Source organism: Pelophylax lessonae (assembly GCF_965119305.1).
Source record: "Pelophylax lessonae genome assembly, chromosome: 4".
NCBI lineage: Eukaryota > Metazoa > Chordata > Amphibia > Anura > Ranidae > Pelophylax > Pelophylax lessonae.
In genome coordinates, this window is record NC_138771.1 from 201,388,630 (window position 1) to 201,403,919 (window position 15,290).

Consider the following 15,290-nt stretch of genomic DNA (forward strand, 5'->3'; position numbering starts at 1 on the left):
TGCTGCACATGAACAGATGTGCAGGGGTGCCATCAATTCCTAATTGCACATTGACACCTATGGCACATTTATGTGCGTGCTGTACCACATGTGCTGCAGCACTATGCAACTTGCTGTTGCACAGTTTGAAAAAGAAGGGTTGGGACTTTATTCCCTGCGCTTTTCAAATGTAGGGCAGCGCATGCAACATATGTGTACAAACTTGCATGCACAGTTTTGAACAAAGCCTCATATCACAATCCTGTTTTCACCTTTGCATCCTCAGCCCCCCTTCACATCACAATCACTTCCCTTCCCTTCCCATCAAAATCTCTTCCTTTCTCATTACTGTCCTCTGCCCCTACCTCACTGTTCTCAGCATCTCCATTACTGTCCTCCTCAGCTCCCTCCATTACTGTCCTCCTCAGCTCCCTCCATTACGGCCCTCCTCAGCTCCCTCCTTTACTGTCCTCAACTCCCCTTGCTATTACTGCGCATGCGCATTACAAAGGCAAGGAAGTGGTACAAAATTCGGCCAGTTCAGCAGGGACCAGATGAATTGCCATGTATGGGCAGGGGGGTTGTCTACCAGTTGACTTCTGTATAATCTCCCTGTCAAATCTTTGCCACTTGATCAGTGCCACCAACTATACCTGGTAGTGCTGATCAATGTATTCTGATGACCGGGAAGTCTCCCCACTGTCAGAATACTAAAGCTTAGTGGGGAGAATTCCCCTATCCACCTTAAATATGTAGATGGTGGAATTGGGTATTTTTTTTTATTTTCGTTCAACCCGCTGGTTGAACAAAAAAAGGACCCCTGTCGCCAGCCTTATGCTCTCCACCACGAAGGCTGAGTGAAGTTGGCATTACAGATCACACAAGCTTTCAGGATGAATAGAAGACAGGCGTTATAAGCAAGAACCATTTCTTGATTGCTGTTTTTTTAATAGTACATACAGTACATTACAATAAAAGATACAAACATGTGTTCTGAAAAAAATAATAATGCTCATAAAAAACTGAATTGGGAAGAAGATGGGGATGTTAGTTGGTCAATTCATAGGCATAAAGAATTCCTTTGTTTAGAGGGTGTAATATTGAAACCCCCTACCAAAAATTACATTGGATATCGTCTCTTCATTAGGCATGAGGTTACACTTTGTGGAAAACTTGTCATCTACTTTGTCAGCTCACCTTCTTTAATTTATTAGAATAGGGAAGGTCAGTATATGCTTGGAGACGATTGACAATTGAAACATTTCAGATTGGTCTATTTTGTATCGGAAAGTATGTGTGTGAGTGTGTGTATATATATATATATATATATATATATATATATATATATATATATATATATATACATATACATATATATATATATATATATATATATATATATATATATATATATATATATATTTATATATATATATATATATATAGTACTTTGTAAAAGTTGGCAGGTGGGAAAAAATGCTTTATCAATTAACAAAACGGAAAGTAAATAAACAGGAGAGCAATTCAATTCAAATCAATATTTGGTGTGACCAGTTTTTGAAGAAACTCAGAGGCAGGTTGTTCCAAATATCTTGAAGAACTAACCACAGATCTTCTGTGGATTTAGGCTGCCTCAAATCCTTTTGTCATTTCATGTAATCCCAGACAGACTCAATATTGAGATCAGCGTTATGTGGGGGTCAAGCCATCACTTCCAGGACTCCTTGTTCTTCTTTACACTGAAGATAGTTCTTAATGGCATTGGCTGTATGTTTGGGGTTGTTGTCCTGCTGCAGAATACATTTTGGGCAAATCACATGCCTTCCTGATGGTATGACATGATGGATAAGCATCTGTCTGTATTTCTTAGTATTTAGAACACCATTGATCCTGACCAAATCTCCAACTCCATTCGCAGAAATGCAGCCCCAAACTTGCAATGAACCTCCACCATGCTTCACTGTTGACTGCAGACACTCCTTATTCTACCACTCTCCATTCCTTCATGAACAAATTGCCTCCTGCTACAGACAAATAGTTACATTTTTGATATAGAACGTGGAAGGTTAAGTGACTCAACTATGCACAAAAACATAGGAACTAAAGTGGAGAAAAATGGCAGCAGGTGCTCTGGACAGATGAATTAAAATTTAAAATATTTGCCTGTGATAGGAGGCCGTTTGTTTACAAAGGGCTGGAGAGCGGTACAATAATGAGCATCTGCTGGCAACAGTGAAGCATGCTGGAGGTCTCTTGCAAGTTTGGGGCTGCATTGGAGTTGGAGATTTGGTCAGGATCAGTGGTGTCCTCAATGCTGAGAAATACAAGCAGATATACGTATCCATCATGCCATACCTGTAGGGGAGTATGTGATTGACCCCAAATGTATTCTTCAGCAGGAAAACAACCCCAAACATGCAGCCAATGTCATTAAGAACTATCTTCAATGTAAAGAAGAAGAACAAGGGGTCCTGGAAGAGATGGCTTGGTCCCCACAGAGCCATGATCTCAACATCACTGAGTCTGTCTGGGATCTATGCTTAGTTCTCCAAGATGTGTGGAATAAACATACCTGCAGAGTTCCTTCAAAAACACAAGTGTAAATAGAAGAATTTAATAATTGATGCTTTTTTGAAGGAAAAGGGTGGTCATACCAGATATTGATTTGATCTTGACTTCTCTCTGTTCATTTACTTTCCATTTTGTTCATTGTTAAAAAAAAGTAACTATTAACCTTTTTTTTTTTTTTTTTTTTTTAAAGCATTCTGAATGTACAGTATTTTCTTCATACGTGCTTAAAACTTTTGCAAACTACTGTGTATATATACAGTGTGTATATAAAGTGTGTGTGTATGTTTATATATATATATATATATATTTATATATATATATATATATATATATATATATATATATATATATATACTGTATATATATATATATATATGCGCAATAATGGACATTTTACAATAGTCCAAACTGCTCATGAGTTTGTCTTTTTTTATATTGCAAGCAAAGAACATTCCAGGGATTAAATTTGACTGCAGCGGTAGAGAAACACAAGCATGTATTTTAGTTCCAGAGCAACAATTAAGGAGAAAAGAGAAGTTCTAGAGATTAAGGATTTAGAGTGGTTTGTTTTAGTACATTTTTCAGTGACATTCCCGAGTTCTCAGTAAATGTTCTGCCTTCCAAATATATAGTGAGTTAGGACACTCCTATATGTTGAAAAACAATCATCTAACATCTCCAACTTTGAAATATTCTGACAACAGTTGGGCTATTTATGGTGTGCAAACAGCTTTCCTGAGGCATCAGTGTCAGACAACATAATTACTGGCAGGATTTAAATTTAGAGTAAACCTGTGCTTAACTGAAACTTTTTTGACTGGCAGTATGAGTAAAATGTAGACACCCTGAGTATTGGATGTGAGGATGAAGTACAGATTCAAGGCTCGTGGTTAAATTTGCCAGACCAAACTTTAATAAACCCAATATGCCCTGCCAGACCTTTCAACCGTAGTCAGCTTGGTCTGAATGTCCAAAATTGGGGCATGGTATGTTCAAGCCCCCGAACTATAAAAGGATGGGTTCCCAGCAGCCATTTGCCAGTGCTAAAGTAGTATTGGGAGAGCTGACGTTTTGTGTAAGGAAAGTTAGCTATTACACAGTGCAATACCATTCTATGTTGTGCTCAATTACAGTGGATTGCAGTGTTGTGGGCTACATATTCTATTGTACCTTCCCCAGCACACGCTTACAATTCATACACCCTAGAGCAGTGATGGCGAAACTGTGCCACAGGTGGCATGCAGAGCCCTCTCTGTGGGCACATGAAGAAGAAGAGCACACATTGACCGACCATCCTATATGAGGTGTACCTCCTCCACACTGTACCCCCCCCCCCCCATAGAACTACATCTCCTACATGGCTCTGGGGCCAGGGGGTGATGTGTCAGCAGTCGCCCTCCACACTGATCAGATACTCTGCTCAGGGCCGCTGACAGAACGGGTACACAGGGGGATCGGTGCGGTGGGACGGTTGGAAAATTACAGGACGCTGCACTGTGTCTCTCCTTCTAGCAACTGAAAGCTGGCAGGGGAGAGAGGGGAAGAAGCCAGCCTTCAGCTGCTAGAAGGAGAGATACAGTGGAGCGTCCTGTAATTTTCCTCCAGTCCCACCACACCGATCCCCCTGTGTACCTCCCTGTCAGTGGCCCTGAGCAGAGTATCTGAGGGTGACTGCTGAGACCATAAACAGACAGCGGCAGGCTGCAGGTGACCCCAGCATAATAAAATCTCACCCAGCTCCGGTGTCCATTGTCGGTGTGACTTCATCCAACTGGGCAGCACCGCCTTGTCTTGTCCACGCCCACCCCAGACACATCACCCCCTGGCCCCAGAGCTGAGTGGGTAATGTAGTTCTTTGGGGGGGGGGGGTGCGGTGTGGAGGAGATACACCTCGTCCCTGAGCCCGTCGCTATTTCTGTCCAGTATTGCTACAGTGTGTGTACAGCTGATTCATAAAAAATATAGCAAAGCATTCATGTGCAAGTAGCGTGACATTCCCATATAAACAGCTACTTATATATAAAAAAAAACATGAAATTCATATGTAAATTATGCGACCGGCCATATGCCGATCCTGCGCGTCCCCCAGTTCCCTCCCACCATCATCTCCTGAATGGTGCCAGAGAAGTGGATGCAAACAAACGGAAGCAAGCTTGGGAGTTCTGCTTGCCACTGCTATGCTGGATGTTTTTTTTTTTTTTAAATCAAGAAAAAAAAAAAAACTTTATTGAGAAAAATTCACACCATTACATGCAGACAACAAAAAAAAAAACAAACACAAGAAAAAACTGTCGGATGGCAACATCAAGCCACATACAGTACATAGTCCATGCCATGTCACAATCCCCCCCAAGGTTATCACATATAAGTACAGTTCGATGCACTTTAAAAAGAACATAACATATGCAAATGCAAGAAACTCCCCCCCCCCTCCCCCATGCAAACCAAGAGTTAGCAGGAGTACCTCCCCAAAAAAAAAAAAAAAAAAAAAAGGTTACAATAACAAACGGTCCAGAACTAGATCATCAGGGGCCATGCCCGGACTGTCCAACCATACACCCCAAACCTTAGCGAATTTCTGAGGCACCCCCCTGTGCTGGTAGATAACCTTCTCCATACGCAAAGTAGAAGCCATCTGTTCCAGCCACATCCTATACGTAGGTGGTTCCTGTGCTATCCAGTGTCTCAGGATAAGTAAACGGGCCTGAAAGAGTGCCCGAGTTGCGGCCTCTCTCAGAAACCTATCCTCCACTATCGACTCCAGTAACCCCAGAATACAGTGTTTGGGATCCCTAGGGATATCCACCCCCAGGGCCCCATTAATGGCAGATAACACCGCTGACCAGTATCTGTGCAACTTTGGACATCTCCACACCAAGTGAACCAAGTCCCCCTTCTCTCTCTGGCAGCGGCCACAGAGATCATCGTCGCGAAGACCCATTGCATGAAGCTTCAGGGGGGTGTGATGCACTCTTAGTAGGATATAAAGCTGCGACACCTGGTGGGAGACATTGAGAGAGCAGCTGCGAACTACCTCCAAGGCCTCCTCTCACAGCTCCCCCGGGATCTCCCCCACATCCTCGCTCCAACGATCACACGCCGAGCTCGGGCACTTTTCCAAGAACGAACCCAGAAGAGAGGCATAGCAACCAGATATGAAGCCCTTGGTATCCGTATATTGTTGCATAAGGAAGAAAACAGGGGTCGAGGACAGGAAGAGCTGTCCCCGGGCTGCCTGCACCTGCATCGCATGCCGTAATTGAAAATAGTAAAACCGCATACTGTCCGGAAGTGAAAAACGCTCCTTAAGCTGTTCAAAAGTCAGAAGTGTCCCTTCCTGCATAATATGGGCAAGGTGAGTCACCCCGTATGCACGCCACCTGTCTGCCTGGTCCAGCTTACACAATTCAGGATAAGTCTTATTGTCCCAGATCGGGCTAAAATTAGGATGCTGGATGTTTAATCAGGTACAGCATTCAGGTTTCTGAAATACTGGGTCAGCAGTGAGCAGATGGAAGGGGGGGTAGTTAATGATTTGGAGTGCAAAGAGGCAGTGTGCAGAGGTCAGCAGCTTTGTGGGGGTGCAATAGTGTGCAGGGGAGGTCATGTAGAAGTAAGCAAAGAGGGGGCTTTGGGGTGCAGAGGTGAGCAGCTGGATTGGGGGTGCAGAAGCCTTTGTTCTCCCTCTGAGAAGCAATCTATGGTGGATCAATTTTTAAAAGGCAGTTGACAGTTGGCTAGGAGGTGATATATCACCTTCTCACTACAGGTATTAACTCACTGGCACTTTGAAATAAATAAGTTGGTTTTGTGTTGCAGTTTGGACACAGTGCTCCACACAGCGCTCCATAGATCATAACTACTGGGTTATATTGCCTCCTCCAGTAGTATGACTAGGCAGAACAAAAAACAACTGGCTACACCCATGGGTCGTCCTCAGCTTGGTATTTAACCCCCCTCTCTGCTCTAGGTAATCAGTTTTAATCTGTCTAGTCAGGAGTAAGAACCTAGGCTCCCGGCTGGGATCTCTGGTCCTAGCAATTTTTTCTCCTTCCTCACTTCTTTTTGTTTTTTTTTTCACTTTGGAGATCTACAATCAACTGCCGAGGTGGGTGACAGGCTGCATAATCTAGGTCCAGTGGTACCCCCAGCCCAGCCAGTGAGCGCAGGCAGACCACAGCTACACGTTAGGTCGGCTGCGACATAGCCTTTACAAATAGGGGCTGGCCCATGAGTTAAACATCTCGCAGGGTCGCATACGACCAGGCGCGGGTCTGAGTCGCAGCATTCTCTAGGCCGACAGCTCCCCTACTTTGATGTTTCTGGAGCGTTACTTGCACCATGGAAGGGTAAGTACAATCCCCCCTCTCCCCTTTTGGCGGTTTTTTTGGGGCGGACCTTAAGTGACTTATTTTGACAGGTTTTCCTATAAGGAATGGGAACAACCAAAATTACCCTTTGTGGTCCCCAAATGTTTTGCTGTTACCGTTACCCTTTTGAGGAGTCACTTTTAAAAAAGTGGACTAGTCCACCAGTGGTAGACCCTCCTGTGCCCAGGTTGAATAAAGCAACCATGATCCCAGTAAAGGAATCCCCATCCTTTAAAGACCTAGCTGACAGGAAAGAAGAAGCTGTGGCACGCAGCATGTTAACTATGGCATCCCTGGTGTCTTAGACCATAACCGAATGGGCCAAGCTTTTATGCCAGGGCCTAGGGGATGAGCAGATCCCTGCTGCTTATATTGATTTAGCGGACCAGTTGGTCCATGGGCTGCAGTTTTTTTGTGATGCAGCTTTGGATACAGCTTCTGTGCTGTCACCCTGGATTACATCATTAAGGTATTCACATCATTAAGGTATTCACAATAGATAAGGACAACTCTCACTTGGTCTCTCCAGATTATTTGTGGAAGCAGACATGCTGCTTTAACCATACTGCCACTTGCATGGAAGAATTAAGTCCTCTTGCTCTCTATAGCAGCAGACTTGATGCAAGTACATTATAGTTACTTAGTTAGTGAGGTCAAAAAAAGACATCAGTCCATCCAGTTCAACCTATGATGTGTGTGTGTGTTTGCTGTTAACCGTACATTGTATACCCCTGTATGTTGTGGTCTTTAAGGTGCCCATCTAATAGTTTTTTAAAACTATTGATGCTCCCCGCTGATACCACTGCTTGTGGAAGAGAATTCCACATCCCCACTGCTCTGACAGTAAAGAACCCCCTACGTGTTTTAAGGTTAAATAATTTTTCCTCTAGTTTTAGTGAGTGTCCACGTGTCTTATTGTATTTCCTTTCTCTGAAAAGTTTGTTCCTTATGCTAGGGTCGCCAGTACAGTATTTGTACATTGTTATCATATCCCCACTCAATCGTCTCTTCTCCAGAGAGAATAAGTTCAGTGCTTGTAGTCTTTCCTCATAGCTGATGTCAACCATTCCCCTAATTATTTTTGTCGCCTTTCTCTGGACTCTCTCCAGTACCAGCACATCCTTCCTGAGGACCGGTGCCCAGAACTGGATGGCATACTCTAGGTGTGGCCGGACCAGAGTCTTGTTGAGTGGTAGAATAATCTCTTTATTTCTGGAGTGAATCCCCTTTTTTATACATGCCAGTATTCTGATGGCTTTGCTTGCAGTGGCTTGGCATTGCATGCCACTGCCAAGCCTGTTGTCCACTAGGTATCTTCAGGATACTCTCTAGCATCCCCTTGACTGACACCCGTCCACTGACTCTTCTAGCAGAAGGGGGTGTCCCTCTCTGGACAGGCCCCAGGACACAGACTTGTACTCACTGTAGGCAGAATTAGATCCTCCCCAGTGTCTCCCTTGCAGTCAGCTCTGCAGGACCTCTGGGTCCAGCTTTTGTCTGACATTCAGGCCCTCAGGTCAACTAACCGAGGCCACATGGCAGTTTCTACAGAGGAGTGGCAGCCACCTCCTCCCTCCGGGATCCCGCTCTTCAGCCGAAGACCCTAAGCACATGTGCCCTTGGCATTTATACAATCACCCAGCATGCACTGATGCACTTTCTTCTGCCAATCACCAGGGCTGTAACAATGCCTGTGCACTCACTTGTCAGGTTTCCTCTCACTGTCCAATATGCCTCCCTATTGGACCAGTGGAAAACATTTCAGACAAGCTGAGTTGCACCTGAGCACCATGAGCAGACCTCACTAATTGATCCTGCTCTCTGGTAGGCAGAGAGCAATATAAATTTCCCTGGCAAAATTAAGCAAAAAGACCTAAAAACGATACTCTCTCTCTAGCACCTACCTAGGAGGGTGCTGCATAAAAGATACCAAAACATGTGAAGGAAGCTTTAGGTACCAGGTTTCCACTCCTCCTGGTAGTTAAAATGAGTATGTCACTACTTAAAAAAAAAAAGTGTTGAATACCTGGAGCGCTCACGCGTGTCAGATGCTGAATATTCTTCAGTAAGCTTAGCCTTTCAAGTGATCCAAGATTGGTGGTATGAGTGTCAGCCAGGCAGTGTTTTTTTTTTTTTTTTTTTTAATAGCGACAATCAGTTAAGCTTACAGTAACCACATGTTTCTATTAAAGTCAGCTGTCTAGGATTTGTCAGTGTAAGATAGCTATGTCTATAAAATTCACAAATTATACATACTTGTAATACGCAAATATGAATTTGTGGGTGCGATAAAGTGTTACTAAACCCAGGACCCTGCATTTAATATATCTGGTCTGCCACAGAACATGGAAATGCAAAATACCTTTTCTCATCAGCAGTTAGAGCAGTCTTGTGACTTCTATCAGTGTCCAGCAGAGCACTGGTTAACACTTGTAGGAAGAGTTTTCATTCTCCCCTGATTGTCCCATGAGGCTGCATGACCCCGACCCTTTGTCTGCACAGTGCTGATTGGTCCTGTGCTAATTACATGCACTCTCCCAAGCAAAAAAAAAAAAACTCTCTAGCAATACACACCAAACTGAGCATGTGCAGAGTGTCTCCAAGGGCTCTGTTCTATCAGAAAATGGATTGGGGAGAGTGGAAGAAGGGGAGGATCAGATAAGACAGGATCAATCAACCTTTTTACACAATGCACTGGATTAACCCCTTAGATTCTACATTGAGTATAACAAGCATGCTTTAATGCATATCCAGACTGATTTTACCGTTGTGGATTTAGTAACACTTTAATCACAGAAAGATTTTCTGTTTTTTTGAACTGTCTTTTCTTGCCCAGCCATAATTGTATTTGCTTTAGGACCTAAGCCATTCTTGCATTTTATTACAAAAGGTGTAATGGATTTGTGCCATGTTCTTTACAATTTCATTGGATGCGCCCAGTTCATAGCTCATCCATAATTTTAAGACGAAAGCAAGAATGTGTATGTGTGCATATGGTATTATTGGAGGATCTTTTCTTTGGATTGTTTCCTAATGTCCAACTATAATTTAATATTGTTAGCTTGCTTTAGGATGCAAGACTTTACTTTTCATTAAACACCGGTAACTGATTTGTGACATCTTTTTTTTTTTTAACTTCACTGGGAAAAATACATTCATTTTTTGTTACATTATGATGTAAAAAAAATCAGCCCAAGAGTGACAGCATTAATAGTATGGCAGTATGGTAGCATTTTAAATAAATCAAGGGATATTGGGGGGGATTTACTAAAACTGGTGCACACAGAATCTGGTGCAGCTGTGCATAGTAACCAATCAGCTTCTAACTTTAGCTTGTTTATTTGGGTCCTTTCACACGATCTGCCTTGCGATGAGCTCCGTTCTCTGCTCAGCAGGGATCGATCCGCGGATCCCCACTGAGCAGGCGGACGACAGCTCTGTCTCCACACTGTGTGCAGAGAGGGAGGTGTCAGAGCCCCACAGCTCTCTATTGGGAAGCGGATGAGAGCAGACCGCCTGTCCACTCTCATCCGATCCCATCCGATCTGATCCCCTGGATGGATGGAATATAGGGTTTCCATCCATCCGGATTTAGCGGACAGGATCGGATGCGGGTGTCAGCGGACTTGTCACCGCTGACATCTGCTGCCCCATAGTGATGCATGGAGGATCCGATCAGATCCGCCTAAAAAACTGACAGGCGGATCTGATCGGATCCTTTGTGCGAAAGGAGCCTTACCCTTTTACAATAAAACCTAGAAGCTGATTGGTTGCTATGCACGGCTGCACCAGATTTTGTGTGTACAAGGTTTAGTAAATCTACCCTCATTGTTTCTGCTGAATTATATCTCTGCAACTGTAGCAATGTATGGGCAGCTTTTAGCATATGATTGACCTGACTTCCAATTTATGTTTCAGTGTTGTTAGCAAACCTGGGTGTATAGTTTAAAGCCCAACTACAGCCCAATATTTTGGAGATTTCTTCTAACTTCTTGCCCTCTGTAGGTTTGTAATATTTCACTAATAAAGACAGAGAGAGGGTGATTGAACTAGCATCCCTTCCCCTATAAATCTGAAAGGCCAGCTTCATTGTGTGCCATAGGAATAAATTAACAGGCATTTAATTTATATTTTTGCTGTGCATTGTAAAATTTCGCTGCCCTGCTTAGATGTTGGCTCTCAGCATCTAAGTATTTTCAACATTTCCAGGAAATATATCAATATAAATAGTGACTGTGAGGTGAATACTGAATCAACAATTTCTTTTTTTTTTGTTGAGAAAGCTGTTATATTCTGACTGTGTGTGAAGATAAGTGAGAAAATGCAGATTTTATAGCTTGAAAAAAAAAAAGTTAAATGTTTACATAAAAGGAATACAGCATGTATGTCTGTAGTGCAGCAATTAAACATTTTTGTAGCAATGACCTTTCAGCTAAGCCTGACATTTCCTATGTACAGAAAAGGAAACATTTGTCTCAGTGCTCAACTATTGTAGCTCACACAGCAGGCAAAATTACAGCTGACAGAATAGTCTAGTTTTCTAGGCCAGAGCTGAGGTAGAAGCAGTGACTCACTCCAATTCAGCCTAGTTATATGTGAATGGAAGTAAGGAAAACAAATTACCTTACAGCAAAAAAAGATGTAAAAATAATGACCATGTGTACCGGAGGAATGCATGGTGCATGGGTCAGACATTCCCGCAAGGGAGATTGAAAAAAAAAATGTATTTATAACATCAGAACTGTCAGTTAATATTAAGCAATAACATTTTAATTTAGTACCTGATATGTGTATTCGTGTGTATGTGCATGTGCGTCCCTAAACAATAACCTGCCATATTGTTTCCTTCACTAGAGGCAGTGAGGTGCATGAGCTCCTGCCTTTACTGCAGGTACTGCTGTGGATCAAGGTTGTTCATTACAGATAATTCAGATGTTTATATAATGTAAATACTGTATTTTTGTTATTTATCTTTTTTTTTTTTTAATTTACATTGCATTTTTGTTTAATTGACTTTGTAAAATGTTAAGTGGATGTAAACGTTACATATGTTCTTGTGTATGTAAACCTATTATAAATTTTGCACATGTGCAAACGTATGTATATTCAAGCAAGGAACTACATAAAGTCAAATTCCATAACACCCATTAGACGGAGATTAATATTATTTTTTTTCATATTACAGTATGTGTATTGTATACACAAGGTATTGGAAACAAGGAATGGAGAGAGGTAAGTTTGTTTCGATTTTATTTGTCTCTAACTGTATTGCTTAAATTGTATATGAAAAGCAGGTTGAGTTTTTGTCTATTTCCTAACAATGATTAAAATGGATAGGGAATGCCTTGAAAATAAATATAGACATACAGCACCTTCCATAATTTAATTTATAACATAATACTTAACATAATAACATACTTAACATACATAACATAACAATAACATAACATAACATACCAATACATACAATAACATACAATAACAATAACAATAACATAACATAACATACATAATACTTAACATAATAACATAATTAACATATAACATAATACTTAATTTATAACATAATACTTAATTTATAACATAATACTGTTGAATTCATAGTAACAAAGATACTCTGTAATGTATGGCAGGTATTGCAATCAATGAATTTTGAAAATTAAGAATCTGTTGCTTGTAAAATACAAATAAGATTTAAAAACTTGCAAAGTAACATCAGAAGGCAGAATATGCACTATAACTAAGAACCCCCCAAAAAAGCCTTGCCTTAGCAAGGGTTAATAGATGATATTTTTTTTACCTATCTCTTCAGTGTGACCTTCCCCTTACTAATCGCAATAGATCTAATATAGACTTCAGGCACTTCATGGCACCACAGCTTACAATCTTCCTGCCTCTGTGTTTTGATCACTGCTGCTATTTAGGAGGGTGCTGATATGCCCTATGACCCTACTATATGCCCTATGACCCTACTATACTACTACTATAAGTGTCATGGATGGCAATTATACCTTTTAGAGGTACAGTGCATGCTAATGCTCTTAAAAGGCAACAGGAAAACCATGACCAGTGGTACCATATATAGTCTGCTTCTGAGGTCCCTTTTGAGGTTGACAAGAGAGATGGAGATGATGATAAGAGATGATATTCAAAAGTTGGGAAAATTCAGAGCCACCTATTGTATTCAAATTATAGGCTTTTAGCTGCCCGGCCTGTCAAGAACCTCTAGTGCCTGTGCCAAATTCTGATCAAACAACTGATACACTTGCCAAACTGATGATGGAGAACCGCGATAAGTCCAACAGTCCAATTGTGCATGCCAATATTGACTTCCCTCTAAGTCACATTTGATTTACAACAATGTTTCCGTTGTTACTTCTGCAAAGTCCATTTTTTTAGTAATAAGCTTTAAAATGCCTTCCTATTTCATTTGATGCCTGTGGAAATACCAAATGTTCTCATTTGCTGCCCTTTTAAACATTTGGGGGAACTGTTTACCACTAACTTTTTAGCTTACTGTTTATTTTCTAAAGCCAGATCTAAATTCTGGATGTTTGCCTTTTGTTGTACCAATTTGACTGATATCACCTTTTAGTGAATGACATTCTATTAATAGTATGATTGTGATGGACGCTTGCCATAATGTATCACTCTTTAACAATGGCATTGTGGGAAGTAAAAAAAAAAATCAGCTGTTTAGTAATATAAAAGCTTAAAAATTACCTCAAACGTGTTCGCATAGACATGAGCATAAGTAGATCTGATCCTCTGATCTTATCTGGCAGAGAGACTTTAAGGTCGATTTACTAAAGACAAATATATTGTGCATTACAAATGCACTTGGGGGTGCACTGCAGTGCTCCAGACCTGAAGGGAAGCTCTGAAATGAGGAGAAGCTCTGATGATTTCTATCATCCAATCGCGTACTAGCAAAAATGCTGTTTGTTTTTTTTGGGGGTTTTTTTCCCTTGCATGTTCCCCTCAGGTCTAGAGAAACTTCACTTGCAGTGCACAGACTATTTACCTTTAGTAAAACAACCCACCATGAAAAATGTTTCCCAGAACACTGGATTTTCTAAAGGAAATCTCGGTAGAAATTGTTTGCCTGAGGAAGATATGTTCTTTCTCTGACTCTTTCACTTGTGTTTGAATATGTCAGCTTGAGTTACTGAGTTTTGTGCACAAAGCAGAAAAGGGTGGGTAAGAAAAAAGTAAAGGATCATAGAGCACCTCCTGCTGACTTCATATAAAATACAAAATATTTATAATTGAAATTTCTGATTTTTCTAAACTGTAAAATGTTACCTTTTTTTTACCCCTGACCTGACCATAATAAATAAAATACACTGCCCGGCCCAAAAAAAAAGTTGCCACCAAAAAAAAAAAAAAAGGCCACACACTCTAATATCTTGTTGGACCCCCTTTAGCTTTAATTACGGCACACGTTTACTGTGGCATTGTTTTGATAAGCTCCTGCAATGTCACAAGATTTTTTTCCGTCCAGTGTTGGATAATTTTTCACCAAATGATGGGAGAGTCGGACCGCTGCGCAAAGCCTTCTCCAGCACATCCCAAAGATTCTCAATTGGGTTAAGTTCTGGACTCTGTGGTGGCCAATCCATGATTGAAAATGATGTCTCATGCTCCCTGAACCACTCTCACAATTTTAGCCCAATGAATCCTGGCATTGTCATCTTGGAATATGCCCGTGCCATCAGGGAAGAAAAAATCCATTGATGGAATAACCTGGTCATTCAGTATATTCAGGTAGTCAGCTGACCTCATTCTTTGGGCACATGCAGTAACTATCCAACAGGATAGTTACTGCATGCTTAGTTCAGTTAGTTGCTTAGTTAACTGGTTGCTGACTGCAGCCGCTCCCAGGCAAATCGCTGTAGGTGTACGTCGCTCGCGTACACGAGGCTAGGGGGCGACGCTCTCCCACCCCCGCTCGTCAGCGGGGAAGTCAATGCAGTGGGCAGACGGCTCCAATTGCCGTCTGACACCCGCGATCATTCCCCGCTGAGAGAAAAGAACGGTCAGCTGTGTTCTTCTCCCTGGAATGATCATAGAGCCCATGGGATCCTTCAATATAGGGTCACATGTCTCTATGGTTATTTTTTTAGAAGCCACACCCCCACAGTTAGAATCGCTCCCCTAGGCTCACATTTAACCCCTTGATCACCCATAATGTTAACTCCTTCTCTGCCAGTGTCATTATTACAGTAACAGTGCATATTTCTAGCATTGATTACTGTAGTACCCCCAAAAGTGCAAAAAATGTTAGTCAGGGGTCCGATCTGTCACCTGCAATGTCGCAGTCCCGCAAAAAAATCGCAGATTGCCGCCATTACTAGTAAAATAAATAAA

At 41.7% G+C, this 15,290-nt stretch overlaps 1 protein-coding gene across 2 annotated transcripts in view; it reads left to right on the plus strand.

Annotated features, from left to right (window-relative positions):
• The window catches only part of CPNE8 (copine 8), a 386,684-nt gene that overhangs the window by 149,255 nt on the left and 222,139 nt on the right, over positions 1 to 15,290 (plus strand). For both annotated transcript variants that reach the window (XM_082257084.1, XM_082257085.1), the window contains exon 3: positions 12,106 to 12,152. In XM_082257084.1, coding sequence (XP_082113210.1) covers positions 12,106 to 12,152 — 47 coding nt within the window. The remainder of the gene's footprint in view (positions 1 to 12,105; positions 12,153 to 15,290) is intronic.